The 18,077-nt window shown below is 37.8% G+C and overlaps 1 protein-coding gene across 1 annotated transcript; it reads right to left on the bottom strand.

The window, feature by feature from the left end:
• Positions 1-13,727: 13,727 nt before the first annotated feature.
• LOC108682736 lies at positions 13,728-17,789 on the bottom strand. Its single transcript, XM_018171973.2, has 5 exons — positions 17,546-17,789; positions 16,847-16,979; positions 16,031-16,183; positions 14,614-14,745; positions 13,728-13,879 (listed from the first exon to the last, which is right to left on the bottom strand). The coding sequence occupies exons 2-5, from the start codon at positions 16,896-16,898 to the stop codon at positions 13,728-13,730; spliced, it is 489 nt and encodes a 162-aa protein (XP_018027462.1). The 5' UTR covers positions 16,899-16,979; positions 17,546-17,789.
• Between the last annotated feature and the right edge of the window lie 288 nt (positions 17,790-18,077).

The following is an 18,077-nucleotide window of genomic DNA, read 5'->3' as shown; positions in this document are numbered from 1 at the left end:
AATTAATTATTAATAAATAGGTAATTAATTACTAATAGATAGGTAATACACTATGAGGTTTTATACAATATAGTTGATAAGGTAATGTTATCTATACTGCGAGTTGGTAGCGAGTGCCGGAGTTGATAGGATAAAAGTAGTGGATGTGTCTAGGGTTAGCTGCGAATGACTGCAGCTAAGACTCGGTCTATGACCGACTGACAGTCAGCTTGAAGAGCTTATATAGAGTGAGATCCTCCGCAGTAACATCACAGAAGGTGACATAAAAGAGACTAATGACATCATGGGTGATGACGCTCTAACATTTATCATTTAATCTTGCATCTAACGTCTTGTAATGACAAATTTGATTTTTTAATATTTTTAATAAGAAAGTATTTTTGTGATGACGGATAATGTATTGCAATTAAACAGTGTTTAATAATTTTTGTCGCCTTCTTAGCGTCATTCCCTAACATTTTCCCACCTCCACATCTATCGCTACTTTTCATTTTTAATTATTTTGTTGAATGTCATTTTAGTTCCTGCAAATTGGTGCAAAACTTATGCATTATCACGTATCCTCTGTTAGCATGTACATATATCTTGTAACAAAGAAATGAATGTATAACAAACAATTACTTATATAATCCCGACGATTTATCAGCTCATTACATCATAATAACGACATTCGATAAAACGTCATGCATCAGCAACTCTCACGAGTACTTGGCTTTGCATTTAAAAAAATATAACTCAGTACTCACTGCAGTGAGTGACAGAGAGCGCATTTTCTCATCGACGAAAACTTGAAGTCACGGACGGACGGACGGACATGACGAGCACAATAGAGCATTTTTTCCATAAATGAGAAAATGCGCTAAAAATGCAGTTTTGGTTCACACTAAACTTCCTGAACTGCTTGCATATGAGCGAAGCTGAGCTCCTATATACCAGCATTAAGCCTCAGGATTATCCGGCTGGTCTGTTCAAGCCACCGACTTACTCCGCTCAAACCCGCGCGAAGATTTGATATTCATATTGCATCATAATGAGACATTTTATTTATGATGACTCGTGCTTAATTTGATAGTAGTAAATAGTAGTTGTAGTCATAATGACTATACATGAGACATTTTATTTATAATGTCTCGTACGAATTTTATAGTAGTAAGTAGTAGTTGTAGTCATGATGACTATATATGAGACACTAAATTCATAACGACTCTGAAGCAATTTGATACCAATAAAGGGTCGGTATAGTCATAATGACTAAATATGAGTCACTATAGCCGTAATGACTCAAAACAGTCATAACGACTCGTACGCAATTTGATATCAATAAATAGTCGGTATAGTCATAACGACTATATACGAGTCATTGTAGTCATAATGAGTTGATACAACGTCATCTTATTGTGCCTATGTCTACACTCGTATACAATTAATTCCATATGTATGTGTGATGATGATTTTCTTTTCCAATTGAGAATTTTACTATTGTCCCTTCCCTGCCAACTATTTATCAGTAGCCGTGTTAGAAATATATAAGTAGTTAAACCTGTGTAGTTTCCTCTGTGAATTCCGTGCATTCATTTGTCGTTAATTTGTCTCAAACAATGAAATCTATCATGTAAATTTGGAAATTTGATCAAGGACCCTCAGCAGGGTTAAGAATGACCCTTAAGTGTAACATTGGGCCAAAGTTAGAACAAGTTTTGTTATGCTGGAGTTTGGTGATGTGATGAGTTATCGACCTTTTTCATGCATCACTGGATAAGTCGCACCAATGGTTTGATTTTTGAGGAAGTTTAAATTTAACTCCAGACATCTCCACACTCCAGTGCTGCTCTCCATAAATCTCCACAATCCAGTATAGGAGTGTATATATATCCATATGTTTGTGTAATTCGGCAGAAACTTTTCTTTTATGCAAGTTTGATTGAAGACCAGAGCAGGCTTTTTATTAATAATCTCCTCGCAATCCATTAAAATGTCATTTTGTAACTTGCTTTTTGATAACCCGGCGCCAGCAAGAAATTTTGTTCGACTAATTGAAAAACAAATAAGAAGATTATTATTAAAAAGCATGCTCTGGCCTTCAATCAAACTTGCATATCCATATGTATGTATATAAAGGAGTGTATATACTGTATATCCAGTATAGGAGTGAGTAAATATTTTCTCAAATACTTACTCCATCTTCACGGTGAGAAAATCGTGAAATTTGTTTGCACCAAAAATTTACTAAAAAAATTTTTGCAGGGCTGCTGAAAGTATTAATACTACAGGCATCTTGATGTCTTAAACTAATTGAATGCGTCACTCCCTGAGCGTTGGGTAGAACGCATAGGCAATGAAGGCTCTACACTTCTGGCCACCGAGATCACCTGATCTCACCCCATGTGACTATTTCTTATGGGGAGACAGTCGTCAAGGACGCTGTTTACGTCCCGCCTCTACCAGCAACTCTGTTTACGTCTCGCCTCTACCAGCGACTCTGTTTACGTTCCGCTTCTGTCAGAGCGTTCTACCCGCCGCGACCTCCTCACACAACTACGTGTCAAGGTCACGTCAACGCCCATCAAAGCGTTAGGCTTATATCTTGGTACACTTTGCCTCTTCACGCGCGTTGAGAGAGCAATTAGAGCGGAGATTAGTGAGAGAGCAATTGGAGAGTCGCTATCGCAATTAAGTGGAGTTCATTTCGCGGAGTTCATTTGATGGCAATATCTACCATCTTGCGACTTTTTAATAAAGAAGAAATTTTCCAGCCTCGACTCAATTCTTTTTTGGACTGCCTTCTGAATCATTTTATACGACTTGTTCCCAAAGCTTTGTCCATTTTACGCAGAAGATTTCAAATAAAAACCATAATAGTATTGTTCATTTTGCACATAAGGAATCGCAAATGCATTTCTAAACATCAGTTCATTTCATACTCGATGGCATCAAATATCTTTTCACTCACCAGTATCCTCTATATTAGCCGGGCCGAAACCCTCTCGTATGTGTTCAATTCATATACAAGAACCTGAACCCGAGCGTATGAAAGTTGACGCGTAGTTGTAAACTTAAAAATTTCTCGAAAAGATTGATGACGCAGCTTAATTTGGGACAGTTATCAGTTAATTGGTAATTTCGGAAACGGCTACACCCACATAATTGAAATTCTGAAAATTACTGTGCGTTAAAACGGTTGAAAACACCTAGAAATGACATCACAGCCAATGCGGAAGAATGATATTGACATCTTTTTCGAGCTTAGTAGAGATGCAAATTCATTTGGGACAGCTATCTATTGAGAATGTTGTTCGGAAACGACCAAACCCACATTTCTGAAATCACCGCAGTCATAGGCAGTTGATAAATTATCAGATTTCTCGCGATTGATTGAGATTTACGTCGCATAACGTCGTATCAGATTTTTCTGTCAATGAGCAAATGTAAAGTTTGCACCGTTCACGAGTTTGGCGGAAAACATAACCTTATTTGCGATAGTAACAGATTAATTACGTTATTTAAAAGTAACTACACTGGCATACTTGAAATTGTCATAGTGACTACAGCATGTGCAGCAAGAGTAACATGAAATGATCCTAATACAATCTGTTCAACTACATTATTTGCCTGCTTGCTCTTTATGGTCGGTCTTACTATACAACACCGATGCCTACCTAAAATTTGAGATATCAAAAGAAATCTTCCATTTATTTCATGAAATTTGTTTTGTGTTTTTGGATCAATTCTGTGCATCTGCACAATTTCAACATTTGTTAGAGCTAAATTTTCATATGGACTGCCCTACTGGACAGTGGAGGAACCATCTTTAGCTGCTGCCCCCGAACATCTGACCGATTTGGATTTCTTGTCTTAACATAACCTCCAATATTTTGCCAGACAAATATTAGTTATCAGGGACCCCAAAAATGGTGCCATCTGTGCAATTTAAATTCCTATTGAATTTCCAAAATGGTAACTTAGGTACACAAATTGCAAAACGTACGACCACTGGAAAATACTCAATCAAGGTCAATAATAGCACTATCAGATAACATCATGCTTCCATCAGCAAATTTCAGGCCAAGAGACTCGTTTTTAATACCTGATCGAACATATTTAACCTCATAAAAACAGCTGTTGACCCCATATCCCTTATTGACCTCTGCATAAGTACAACTGTGCCTACACTTACGCGTACGACAATAAGACTCTTTGTTCAAGGATGTGAATGATCTGGTGATCGGTCTTAACCGCAATCTTTTCAAAAAGATTTTAGAATTATCAGTCATGAACTCTTTTTTCATTTTCGCTGGTAAACTTTATAAGCAAGTTGATGGTTTAGGAATGGGCCTTCCACTTGGTCCCACACTCGCTAACATTTTCATGTTAGTGATTTTATTCATTTTTAGTTTAGTCGAACTGATGATGGAGCTGGACTCCGAAACGTTTTCAATATCGATATGGTGAATTTTCTTGGCGTTTTCTTTGCTTTTAAATTTCTTGTGAATTTTCGATATAAGCAGACTAATGATATAAGTACTTATAAACGTTGTAAAATCCTGTAATCTGACGAAGGTTAAAACTTTCACATCTTTGCCATTTGACGTCCTCAGGACCACCGGCAGACTAGTGAGACTACCACTGTTATTTATGGTGTATGATTTACATTATTTACATTTAAATTTACATCAAATTTATAAATAATCAGTATTTTTAATTTACAAATTTCCATTATCAGTATGATTTGTTCTTCTCTTCTCCGAAGAGGATCTACCTTGTCTAGACTGACAGTTCTTAGCAAGATGTCCTGGGCAAACACATTAGCAATACTTCAAGTATTTTTTATTAAGAGTTGCTGTGGCTAGAATATGTATGTAAAATGTAATGTGTCCAGAACACTTACGTAAAAGTATCTCAAATTCAATTAAAATTTCACTAAAACTTAATATTTCGAGAAATCATATTAGAGAGAAATAATAATTCGAGAGCGACATTTCACGCGTAACGGGACTGCAACAGAATGATGAAAGAATATGAAAAAAAATTTCAACAGGTTTCAAATATAGTTTTGTTGAGTGACCCAGGAGTGGCATTATTTGTTTCAACGCGAGTACATTAAAATGCGGGAACAAGAACTTCAGAGCGGTCGAGCGAGTAAAAGGTTAACAGAAGCGACATTTATTCGAATGCAGAGTGACAACTCATGGTTAAGCCTTGCTACGAGACGTGCTATGAGGAAACTAATTCGTATCCCAGAATATTACAGAGGAACGTAATTAGTCTAAACCATAAGAGCAAGAAAATTAGATTTATAATTTCCACAGTATCATTCCAATTAACTTGCATGTTAAATTTCTTAAGCTTGCACATGATACTTTGGTGTCTGGACATTTAGGCACAGCAAGGGTTCAAGACGAATAATAAATTATTTCATTGGCCTGTATTTAGTTAATGTTTTTCCTAGGTACCGTAGACCATATGGGTACAATATCATAAATGTGTAGTGATTCACGAGATTAATAGAAGAAAACTGTATTTATATATATATTTTAATGCCGTAAGTACGGTACTTGTGAACTCTGACCGGTAGCCTACATCAAATAGACTAAAATTAAAGAAAATTAATCAACATTGTAAGCCGGTTTACCATGGCCAGTATCTTTCTATAAAATTTCCAGAAAATTTGGAATAATTTCAAGCTCATGTAATAACCAAATAGTATTATTCTTTAATTCATATAATACGTGATAAGCGCAAAACTTCTCCCATAACTTCTGGCAACATTGCCCGAGCTTGAGAACCAGCAGAGGAGCTATTTCACAAGAAGGCGCTTAGTTAAACGGTTGTCGTGTGCTCTAGCGTATTTCGTGACTAACCACTGGGTGAGTGTTAAGTTTAATAATTGCGTATCATTATTGTAGGCAATCATTTTGTTTCACTTGTATTCTGTTGCAACGTACACATTGTCATGAAAGGTATCGTATAGAATAAGAAGTGTTTTCCATCAACCCTAGCCTAGGGCCTAGTTCTGTACTGAGGCCTCCTGATTCTTGCCTAACCTGCCCAGTGAAACGTTGGATGGCTCAGTCGGTAGAGTTTATAAGATGATTAATCTTTAATTATAAATAGGATGTAATGAGTTCTAATATGTCTAATTAACCCTTATCGCCACGGGTTGTCGTGTCACGCTGCAACCTCGGGTGCAAATGATTTCTGCCCTTAATTCTGTTAAGTATTTTTAGGTGTCTTTTATTTTACATACGCTGCGATTATTTTACCAGCCATTAATATAGATTATTTCCTATCAAATGCAGTCGTCAAACGCACAATTGTGAACTCGAATCTATTTTTAAAAAATTGTGAGAATGAAAGGACCGAATTTCTGTCCTCAAACAGAGCCATTCCCGTGTACGACAACTCCGACCGCTCGAACTTGTGTCTATGTTACCCTTGTAGATGAGACTGTAAGTCATTATCGTGTGCGTGTGCCTGAGAACATGTGCATATTTATCGCTTGTGCATGTGCAGCTTCAGCACTGGTGCACCTCCTGCATCCTCATCGCTAGCTTCTTTGTTCCTACAGTTTTTTATCTCATTGTCTGCGAGTTCGTTGCCCGCCATTGAAAGAACTGCATGAAATGAGACGCATCAGCGGAGCGGGAAGCTCGAGTATACCATCCACCTCCGTTGCTCGTTGGACACTGATATCGTGAGTCCGACTCCGACAGGGGCGTAGCTCGCTGCCGGTACTCGAGTCCGCTTACTCGGTAGCAAATGTTTATACGTGATTTGCTGAATGATCTACCATTCTACCTTATCATTATAGATCAAAATAGCTAAAATATTATTGATCCAACACCAAGAATAGACATCAGTTGAAGAGTATCTCGACAGAAAAGGCTGTGAGATTCGTGGTTACTTTTTTACGGTGGGTGTTAGAAAATAAGGGCGTTTTCCAGCTCACACTACGCGATTAGGGTTAATACAAGGAAGGGTAGTAACAAACGTTCTCTAATTTATTCCTTATCACTTATTTAGGTAAGACACTGTGAGATTATTACAGATATACAAGAGTTTCGTACAATGGCTAATATCGACACTATTGCGTTGAACACAATTGCCTGAGTCGTCTTTACGTAGATGCGGATAAAGACAAGATGTTAGTTGGGTTCGTTCTGGTTAGCGACTGACTCAGGGAGCGCTTGAGGAGCTTATATTGACACAAAAGATGACGTCACAGAAGATGACTCACAATTGCTAGGGCGTGTATAGGAAGTGATGACAGACAACCTGACAAAACCAAATGAAGGAAGAGTTAATGCTAAGAATCAAATTGGTAGCATTGACATTACTGGGAGTTCAGATAAAATTTAGGATTAAAGAAACCTCAAACTATTGATCATAAATCTCTGTAACTTAATATAGCTTAAATATCTTGTTCTTGTTAAGTATGTTATTACTTATAAACCATCTTTGCGCTAACGCGAGAATGTAGTGAGAATCTGATTCCGTAGGGAAACCCAATGAATTCGAAGTGGTATTGTGAATTAACTTAGGCAATGCCTGCTGTGTAACCTCAAAACGATCTGAGTTATCAGTAAAAATTTTGTGATGTTATGAGAGGAACTGAAGAATAAGTGAATTATGTGATAATTGATTCTCAAAAGCAGTGAGCGCCACATTTGTTAGTCAGCTTAATTGTTAATATTCTGGACATTGAAGTTTTGATTAAAAATTTAATTTGTAGATGAACTTGTGAATCTTAACACGGGCCTCACTTCTATAACTTAATTAACTTGAACTAAATCGTTCTTCTGATGTTATCAAACCACTAGGAAATAATTATTCATTATTTTTGTCAAATAAAGCACACGATATTCTCGGAATAGGGCAAAGTTATCAGAAACTCTTGTAATGTTTTATGACAGCGATAGTGCAAATTGTATCCCAAATCCCTGAGAATCAATATTGTCACTTGTAAACTCAATAACAAAGATTCATGATATAAATCTTAGAATATCAAATTTTCTTTATGTGAGTGTTGATATAACAAATTTCATGTGAATTCATGTTCTAATTATGACCTTGTGTGCAGGTCTCTTTCATCGCATATACATTGTCACAATTCCGCTAACTCTCCTGTTCTTATAATTGTTTTATTCTTGTACTGTTAGCAACCGATATTTTGGCCATCATATCAACTATGATTTCTCATAAACTTCTCAGACTGGTGCTGAGTTACTAGAGTGTGTCTGACCATCATTCTCCACCTTCTTACTGAGACAACTTCTGACCCATTTTACCGGAATAAATTGCCCCTGGAGTATCATCACGACCCTTATTATCCTCCTCATATTGGGACTGCCTATTATCCTTCTAAGTCCCTCAAATGTTCCACGAAGCCGCCAGGGCGCCATTGATTAATTTGCCGTCGTTGAGAAAACATTTCTTAGAGAATTCCTTGTCATAATATGACCGCTACCTTAATCTTTCCGAGGTAATATATTTTTTCTTTCATAACTAAAATCGACATCAAAATGTCGCATTCGGTTCTTTTAAGAGGATTTATAGCGATTCTGTTGCTCCGACAATGTTGTGTCTCGCGAGTTGGGTTACAGTCTGAATTATTGCATGGCTATTGATAAATTTGTAAAATTCATATCAGACGTAATGGAAAAATTTCCTCTTCAATTGCAAATTAAAACCATCTCCATAAGCCTATGTCACCTAAGTTGAAATAATATTAATGATCCTGTGCCGCCAGTCGCCATGAAACGTTGGTCGAGATGGTAGCAAGACTACCCACACCGTACGACTCTCAATGGAAACTATACCAAGATCGTTCAGCTTCGTTGTAAATCATTGTATATATTCTAAAGCTAACCCGGCACCGAAACAACTGCGGGGTTTGGACAATGGAAACTGGTTCAGAAAGTTTTTCATTATATTCTGTCATCAAATTGCCAAATCATCAAAACCTTCAACTGTTCTTCCGATTTTTACAGTCCAACTTCCTCTTAAACTGATTTCCATTATTTTACTTCAATTATTCTTCCTCCATAAAGTGATGACCCATCTGGGCACTTAAACCTCAGGTTCGTAGTGTTTTCCGTGCACAAGTGATACATTTTGATCATTTATTTTGACCGTAATTTGACTACCCGGGCATTTTGCACGATTTATAACGTAAATTACTTTTCTACAGTATGCATTAATCTGATCCTGAGACTGGACGGCCTTACTTTATATCTACGTCACCCTTTCGTCGCCTGTTCTCTCATCCCACCTCCATCAAATTCTTGTGAACCGTATTCTGCATTTTGGGATTCGGCTCTTAATTAACGACTGAACTTTGTCAGCATTACAAGGAAGCAAATTCACTTCAAATCAAACTCAAAACTTTGTCTAATAGAGTTAAATAAAAGAATCTTTGATTATTTCCTTACTTGGACACCCTGTCGTTTGTGTGAAAACCTCACAGACTTAATAATTCAACAAGGAATATTCTAATTAATATTCTAATAATGTAATTCTAATATTCTAATAATAATTCAAGGAATATCCTCTACTATACAGATGCTGCCCTACGTTTGCTCCATTTAACCTTCTTATATTGGCTGCAGTTATACGTTTTTTATACATGAGGTAGATTGGACATTATTCTCTATTTTCATTTAATTAGAGTTGAACCGAAATTTAAAGGTTAAATAATACACAGAGGAATGGCATCAAGTGCTACTCAGAACGAAGTGCAATTTCACGACAAAAAATCAGTGCTGGAATCAAGTGTTGCATCAAGAAACCTTTGAACATCACACGAGTCTTGATGTTACAAAAATATCAAATTTTAAATAACTAAAATTTTGATGTAAAAAGTGCATCATTAATGTATCTGTCAAAAGCTACGATGACACGTCTGGGCTGAACAATTATATACCTGACATCCATCACTTCTAAAAGTGACAGAAATAGGATGGAACAAGAGCGTTGAAATATAACAGTTGAAAAATAATATGCTTTAAAAATTACTTTTTAAAGACAACACTTCTAGAGAATTCAGTGTTCGCGATGTTACATATGTAGAATGAATAATTTTGTCATCATATATTAAAAAAGTAATTTTAAATTTTATTTAAAAAAAATAAGATAAATTTTTCAAAATTATTTATTCTGTCAATTGAATAAGGCATTGTCTCCAACTTAACGCAAGTGTGCAAATTTTCAGATCGATTGGACAGGTAGTAGTGTGTTAAATAATGATTATAAGATATGTAGCAGGCAAAATTAGTTTTTCAAAATTTTTTAATATTAGAAATAAAAATTTTCACATTTTTAAAATTATTTATTCTGTCAATTGATTAAAGCATTTTCTTCAACTTTATGCAAGTGTGCCAAATTTCAGGTCGATTGGACAGGTAGAAGTGTGTTAAATATCGATTATAAGATTTGTAGCAGAGAGACAGACAGACAAACAACAAGACGTGAAGTTAAAGAGAAATGTTGTAATAATAACAAGACATCAAGATGTCTTGGCTACCAGTTATTGTCAATATGTCAAGACATTCGTTATATCAATTTCTCCTCACCTAAGCAGCCTAATTTCACTAAGTGGACTAATTAACTTGATAATTTTGTCATTTCATAATAACATTTATATTGTCTGTTTCAAATAGTATCTGAAGATCTCAAAATAGTTAAAATTGACGGCGAATTCGTCTGCTGCAATTGGCAGCTTCAAGTCTCGAAATTCGGAAAAGTCATGTTTATGATTGCATATGAATTTATGCACAGAGTACGAAATATCAGCGAATTTATATGTGAGCCTCACAGCAAATTGGGATCTAGTCAATTTCAGACGATGGGAAGGGCTGAAACTGATTGGTTTTCTTATATCCTTCCCTAAAAGATGAGAGAGGAAGCTAGGTAATAGTTTGCGTCGGCCCTATAACTTGAGATTTTCAAGAAACATACGCGGAAAGGTTTCGTTGCATTTAAGAAAGCAGAGTGCCTCTGAACAAATGGACAAGGGTGAGTTCCCGTTCATAACTTTGCGTCTTGCCAAGCATTCTTTTATGCAACTCAAGACTTACAGCGCGATTATGTGCAGCCAATTTCATCTAAGTTGACAGAATTGTCACTGTATTGCATTGAAGAATCACGCGTTAACAGAAGTGATACCGTTCTTAGAAACTTGCACCTTCGCTGATGAAAGTACAACAGTACGGAAACTTGGTGAAACAATGGCTTTATGGAAACGGGGAATTGCTTGACTTCAACCGGGAATTGATTGACTTCTACGAGGAATTGATAGACTTCAACAGGGAATTGATTGCCTTCAACGGTGAATTGATTGACTTCAACAGTTAATTGATTGACTTCAACAGTGAATTGGTTGACTTTAACGGTGAATTTATTAACTTCAACGAGGAATTGATTGACTTCGACGGTGAATGGGTTAACTTGATTGATTAAGACGACACAATTACACAAATAGCAACTATAATAAAGTCTGGCCGCTGAAAACTGCGTAGCGATGTCTTTTCGATGAATGCAAAGGGCTTTTAATGAATTATTGCATGTTACCATGTACAAACTACTCATGTTTCTTGTCTTCGAACTCCTTTCAGCCTTGCTCGCTGAATTGGACTTCGCCTATGCGTTTGATGATGAAATTAGATCGCGTAAGTATACCTAATTTCATCTGCCATGTTCTGATCGTCCTATTAGGTTACTTTAATGAGGAAATCGAACCCCATTTTCTTTCTGTTGTTGATCGACGAGCCTTTCAGGATGACGGTGAGTTCTCCCGTGAATGAAACATCCTGCACAGAAAAAACATTACATACTTGACTAGAATAATAACTGTGCAGTGCTGATGTTCACAACTTTCATCTGAACCTTTATGTACCAACAGAAACTAATACTCATTGTAGCAACACGTCGTGTCAGTATATATTTAACACTGTTGGACGTAGACCATAAAACCTTATATTCTGTTCGCGACCTGTCATTCCACTGCCAGCGCTGCACTGTCGGATTACTGGTAAAATATCAACCTCCTGTCTCTCTGTAGCACCTCTCTGGAGTACCTCTCACAAGCACCTCTCCCAAGCACCTCTCACGAGCACCTCCTACACACATCTCTCACAAGCACCTCTCACAAGCACCTCTTATACACGCATCCCTCACAAGCACCTCTCTGGAGCACCTCTCACAAGCACCTCTTATACACGCATCCCTCACAAGCACCTCTCTGGAGCACCTCTCACAAGCACCTCTCACGAGCACCTCCTACACACATCTCTCACAAGGACTTCTCATGCGCACCTCTCACAAGCACCTCACACATGCCCTCCCTATAGCTAAAGTGTGAGTAACGGGAGATAATTGAAGTTCCGGTCGTCAGCATTTTTTCAATGGAAACAAGAACAAAACAATTGTTTATACAGGTCTTCATGTATTGTTGCGTATAGGAATAAGAATCTGAAATTTGTATATTTAAACATGTTTGGTTAAAAATAATGCCAGTTTTATTGAGGACTTCTTTTGAGTTTAATCTCTCAAGCTTTCTGATAAGAGGTACAGTAATGGGTTCAATGTGTCTTAAAATTTGTCCAAATGAAAGGTTCGATAAATCCTGCGACGCGTTTCGCTCATCACTGAGCATCTTCAGGCAACGAGGTCGAGCAGCTGAGTGGACGAGTTGCTTGTGGGTTGGCTGCAGAGAGGAGACTAATTGAGGTAGTGAACGAAGCTACGAGTAAGGTTCTTATACAGTCCGTTGTACACTTGTTCTAGTTGTGAAGTTTCAGAGTGCGTTCGGATCCAGTCGTTTGATTGTTGAGGTATGGCTTTTTCCGTTGAATTAGAATTGCTTCCAGTATTTGCAGTCTGTTGAAGTCTGGTTCGTGGCGAAGGATTTTTGTGTTTTGTACCAGTTCTTCCCGGGTTAATTTGGTGTTGTGGTTGTCCATAGCGTGCGTTTTGGGTCCTCCAGAAACTAAATGCATTGTGAGCCGTCTTGATAGGGTTGTAGTAGTCATGCCGATATACGAATTGTTGCGGAGCTCGCACTCCCCGCGGTTACACGTGTATTCGTATATGACATTTGTTTGTTTCAGGGCTGGTAGTTTCGGGGCTGTGTTGTTCTTTGTGATTAAACTGATAATAATATAATAATATAATAAACTAATAAGAATCTAGAAACAATGCATCACTTGGAGTCACGGACTCCACCAACAGACACAACGCATCACTTGGAGTCACGGACTCCACCAACAGACACAATGCATCACTTGGANGCTACAGAACTACACTATTACACTATTACTAACGCAGGATGATGGGTGCAGGAGCTATGCGCTCTACAGAACTACACTATTAACGCTCCTCCACAATTATGCACGCTACAGAAATACACTATTACACTATTACTAACGCAGGATGATGGGTGCAGGAGCTATGCGCTCTACAGAACTACACTATTAACGCTCCTCCACAATTATGCACGCTACAGAAATACACTATTACACTATTACTAACGCAGGATGATGGGTGCAGGAGCTATGCGCTCTACAGAACTACACTATTAACGCTCCTCCACAATTATGCACGCTACAGAAATACACTATTACACTATTACTAACGCAGTATGATGGGTGCAGGAGCTATGCGCTCTACAGAACTACACTATTAACGCTCCTCCACAGTTATGCACGCTACAGAACTACACTATTACACTATTACTAACGCAGGATGATGGGTGCAGGAGCTATGCGCTCTATAGGCTCTTGAACAATGAAGCCGCAAGGGTCCGCTGTCATGCAGTAATCGAAGTCCGTGGCAGCTTGTACGAACACAAACGCGATACCCTCTGTCTTTTCCACGGTAGATTTCCCTGTAGATTTGTATGTATTGTATGTATTATACAATATATATATATATATTGTATATTATATATTGTATAACTCAATATATTATATAATGTATATATATATATATATATATTGTCTGCATATATTGTATCACATGAATATTCTCATGGAGAGACAAATAATTGAATTTGTGGCTGAAATAAAATTCATGTTTCCTAAGCGTCATAGACGATAGAGCTCGATGTTATAATATTATTTCCAACAATAATTCAAGTGATGGTGTTATATACGCGAAAATGATTTCAAATAAAGTGAAAATCAGCCCAAACAAATTCCGTAATTATTTAATCATCAACGCTATATGAAAATAATATTTGATACACATACAATGCAAGTTCGATTGAAGATCCGTGAATGTAACTTATCAACAAAATTGTTGCTCGTTTTCCAAATGTTTTATGTCAAATTATGTTTTCCGTCTACGAAAAATTTTGCAAAGGGTTNATTGCAACACCTCACTCGCGTTGTGAGATGTTCAAATATTGCAACACCTCACTCGCGTTGTGAGATGTTCAAATATTGCAACACCTCACTCGCGCTTTGAGATGTTCAAATGGTTCATACTGCAACACCATGTCTCGCTGCACGCCGCTTGACAACTGATAATCGTACAGCAAATGCGAACATTCAGCGACGCTCACTGAGGTGGAGAAGTGAGCTTTCGTGACACAAACTTGAAGAAAATTGTGTGCATTACCTGGAGCTGGCGGTAATCTAAGATTTGATGAAGGATCTAAGTTTGGGTCCGGAAAGTCGTGTACGAAGTTGGTGCTAATTTTTATCTCCTGATATGCATGCAGAGCAATGATGTTCAGCTTCCTTGGATCGTCTGTAAAAAAGGACTGCATTAGTGACAGATTTTGGCAGAGGCTTGAATCTGCGCAGCCTCCGCAGGGCATCAACACGACATCGTGAGACTGTGTTTCCTCGTTGTCAACACAGCCACATCGTTATCATCCGGGTTTAGAGCCTACATCGCGGTTGACAGTGTGCGTAGATCCCGCGCGTACAATGAATTGCTATTCAAAAGTTTTACTTTGCTCAAAATTCAATACTTGCATGAAGCTTGAACAACAATATTGTAAGCGCGACGGTGACTTCCGAACTCTCTTACGCCTGCGCAAATCAGACAACCAAAATTTAACCGTGCAGGGAAGTGAAGTTGGAGTTTTGACACTTTATTGATAACAAAGGCACTGGTAGTTACTGATGAATATAGACTAAATACAATAACAAAATAACGAACTCAAAATAAACCCAGCGAATAGCTCATACTGAATCTATTGTTCTTTGTAGTGCTCTAATATTGATCTGTAAACAAAAGTAATAAACTTAACAATATGCGGCAATAATACTTCCCTCTAGTTGTTCCTAACAAAATTACAATTCATAAATATCACGACACATATTTAAATGTCACAATATGACCATTCACAGAAGATTCACCATCAGTGAAGTGCAAAGTGCTTCTGGACTGACAGAATGATATTAAGTGACGCGTATCGGATGATCAGGGTGAACAGACTTTTTCTCTCAATGAAAATGCTAGTAAAATCGAAAGACAAAAATATTAATTAAAAAAATAGTACAAATTTAACAGAGTAAATATAAGAAATATCTGTTTGAATGATCACAAAAAAAAATGACAAGGAAAATCGCGGTACAAAAATTAAGTGAGGCGCGGCTACAATATGATGAATGGTGCATAACAAATGAATGTTGCTGCAAAGGCGTATGGGCTGGCTTTAAAGCCAGCTTGGTTTAGGGTAATAGAGAATGGCGCTTTTCTTCACTTATTTCTTCCGTCCCGATATTGAACCCGGTAGGATCATGTTACATGTCATCAATGTATATGTGCTATAAACAATTATATACATTCCAGTTGTGTGTGATTACACAGGAACATAATAGCAATTCCTACACTTGAGTACTTACTCTATGAGAGGTTCTTATGCAAGGAACGTACAGTAAATGCAAAAGTCAAACGAGGTGAACTATAGAGTTGTGACGATCACCTATAGACATGACCTAGCGTTTACATTTTTACTAATGCTAAGTATTGTAATGTAGTTATTAACGCTAATCCTAGACGGCACACTTCACTGCAAACGTACCGACAAGTGGGTCGATGGGGCCAGACACTATGTACTCTTGTTTTAAATATGTTTTAGAGGGTAGCCACGACGCGAAACGACATCTACAAACGCTTGCTTTCAGCTGCGGATGCAGGATACATTGATCGCCATCAAACTTGAATCCTGCCGCATCTGCAACGAAGCCGAACAATTAAACGATGCAACATTGCTTAATCTCATTAAAAACGGATTTTCGAAGTCGTGATCTTATAGATTTAATAACTTAAAGAAAGTCTTCACCAAATCAGTGGTAGCAAATTAATACAATTTAGAAAATTTAAAGATAATTTAGACTGTACTACGTTCTTCTCGAGATTGGGAGCAAAACCAAGGAAGACAGCCCAGGACCGCCCACTTATAGGCAATACGATGATCTTAGAACTTATTTCAAGGAATTTATTGATGAAGGTAAGGACATTTTCAGAACAGAAGCGGTCAGCGTAACTTCCAATTTCTTGAACTGGAATGATCTTCAACCGGGAACTCTTGCGTGGTTCACGGAAATAGAACGGGAGAGAAGAAGGCAATCAATCAAACGCTAATCAAATAAATTGCCTAGACACTTTCGTCGATTAACGTCTTTGATTTGTTAAAAATTTCACGGCACGGTATTAATAATACGAAATTATCGGACAGATTCCATAAACCCCGATAAGTCAATTTTTAATTACTTTAAAACGCATAATCACTCATTTTACTCTGTCATTAGAGGGTGAGTGAATTGAGTTGTATTCTACAGTATAACTGGGACCGAATAAACACATAAATCATCACATAAAACTAAAGCGTCATGACCTTCAAGAGCAGCCTTTCTAGCACAGTCCGCGAAGTCCGTGGCAGCGATCATAACAGAGTAGCTTGGATCATCGGCATTAAGCGCATAGAAGAGGTCAGGTTCAGATTTAAAGGCTGAGAAGAGTTCGTATACCTGAAACATGAGTAGTTTGCATGATAACATGCAATCATTCATTATAAGCCTACTACATTCATCGAAAATGCATCGGTTTTGTAGTTTAATGTTTTTGAGTGTTTGCTAGTTTCCTTGTAGAACTTTCGGTATACGTACGATTTACATGACACACTCACGAATGACTTACGGTATACGGCAGTGCGAACACGAATGACTTACGGTATACGGCAGTGCGAACACGAATTACATGGTATACGGTAGTGCCAGCATGATTGACTCACGGTATGCGTTGGTACAAATAAAAATTCTGGAGCAACAAACCAACTCGCGGTTCAGCAAGTTATCAGAAAACTTGTGCGCGGTCACTTCTAGTCGCTCTCTGAATATTATTTAAAATTTTAGAATTTACCTAATTTGATTACATTGTCAATTGCAGGTAATGAAGTGTAAAAACACGTGAAAAATAATAAAGTTTGAAGGCATCATAGCTCATCATCGGGCCAACATCATCAGCTCACCACGACAACATCATCAGCTCACCACGACAACATCATCAGCTCACCACGACAACATCATCAGCTCACCACGGTAGCCCCAGCAGCGGATGGCAGCGCCAGGGTCCGGAATGCGCCCGATGTCGTCGGTGGCGCGGCGGACGCTGGCGCCGTGCAAGCCTCGTAGCCAGACGCGCCGGGCGGCGTGATGGGGACCAGCGTCGGGCGTTAGTGAGGGGAAGGTAAATTATCGCGGCATCTTTCAGGGTTACTTGATTAAATCTAATATAATTACCACATCAATTACCATAATTAACTGCCCATAACTACCTTAACTTTATTACCTAACCTTAATTACCACACCTTAATTACCACACCTTAATTACCGCACCTTAATTACCACACCTTAATTACCGCACCTTAATTACTACATCTCAGTTACTGCTCCTTATTACCACACCTTAATTACCACACCTTAACCAACACACCTTAATTACCACGCTTTTTAACCTATATCGCCTTAACCTATATCCCCTTAACTTATATCACCTTAACCTATATCCCCTTAACCTATTTCACCTTAACCTATATCACCTTAACCTATATCACCTTAACCTATATC

Source organism: Hyalella azteca, unplaced genomic scaffold, assembly GCF_000764305.2.
Source record: "Hyalella azteca isolate HAZT.00-mixed unplaced genomic scaffold, Hazt_2.0.2 contig10026, whole genome shotgun sequence".
NCBI classification, from domain to species: domain Eukaryota; kingdom Metazoa; phylum Arthropoda; class Malacostraca; order Amphipoda; family Hyalellidae; genus Hyalella; species Hyalella azteca.
The sequence above is the reverse complement of the archived record's forward strand: the minus strand, read 5'-3'. Positions and strand labels throughout refer to the sequence as shown.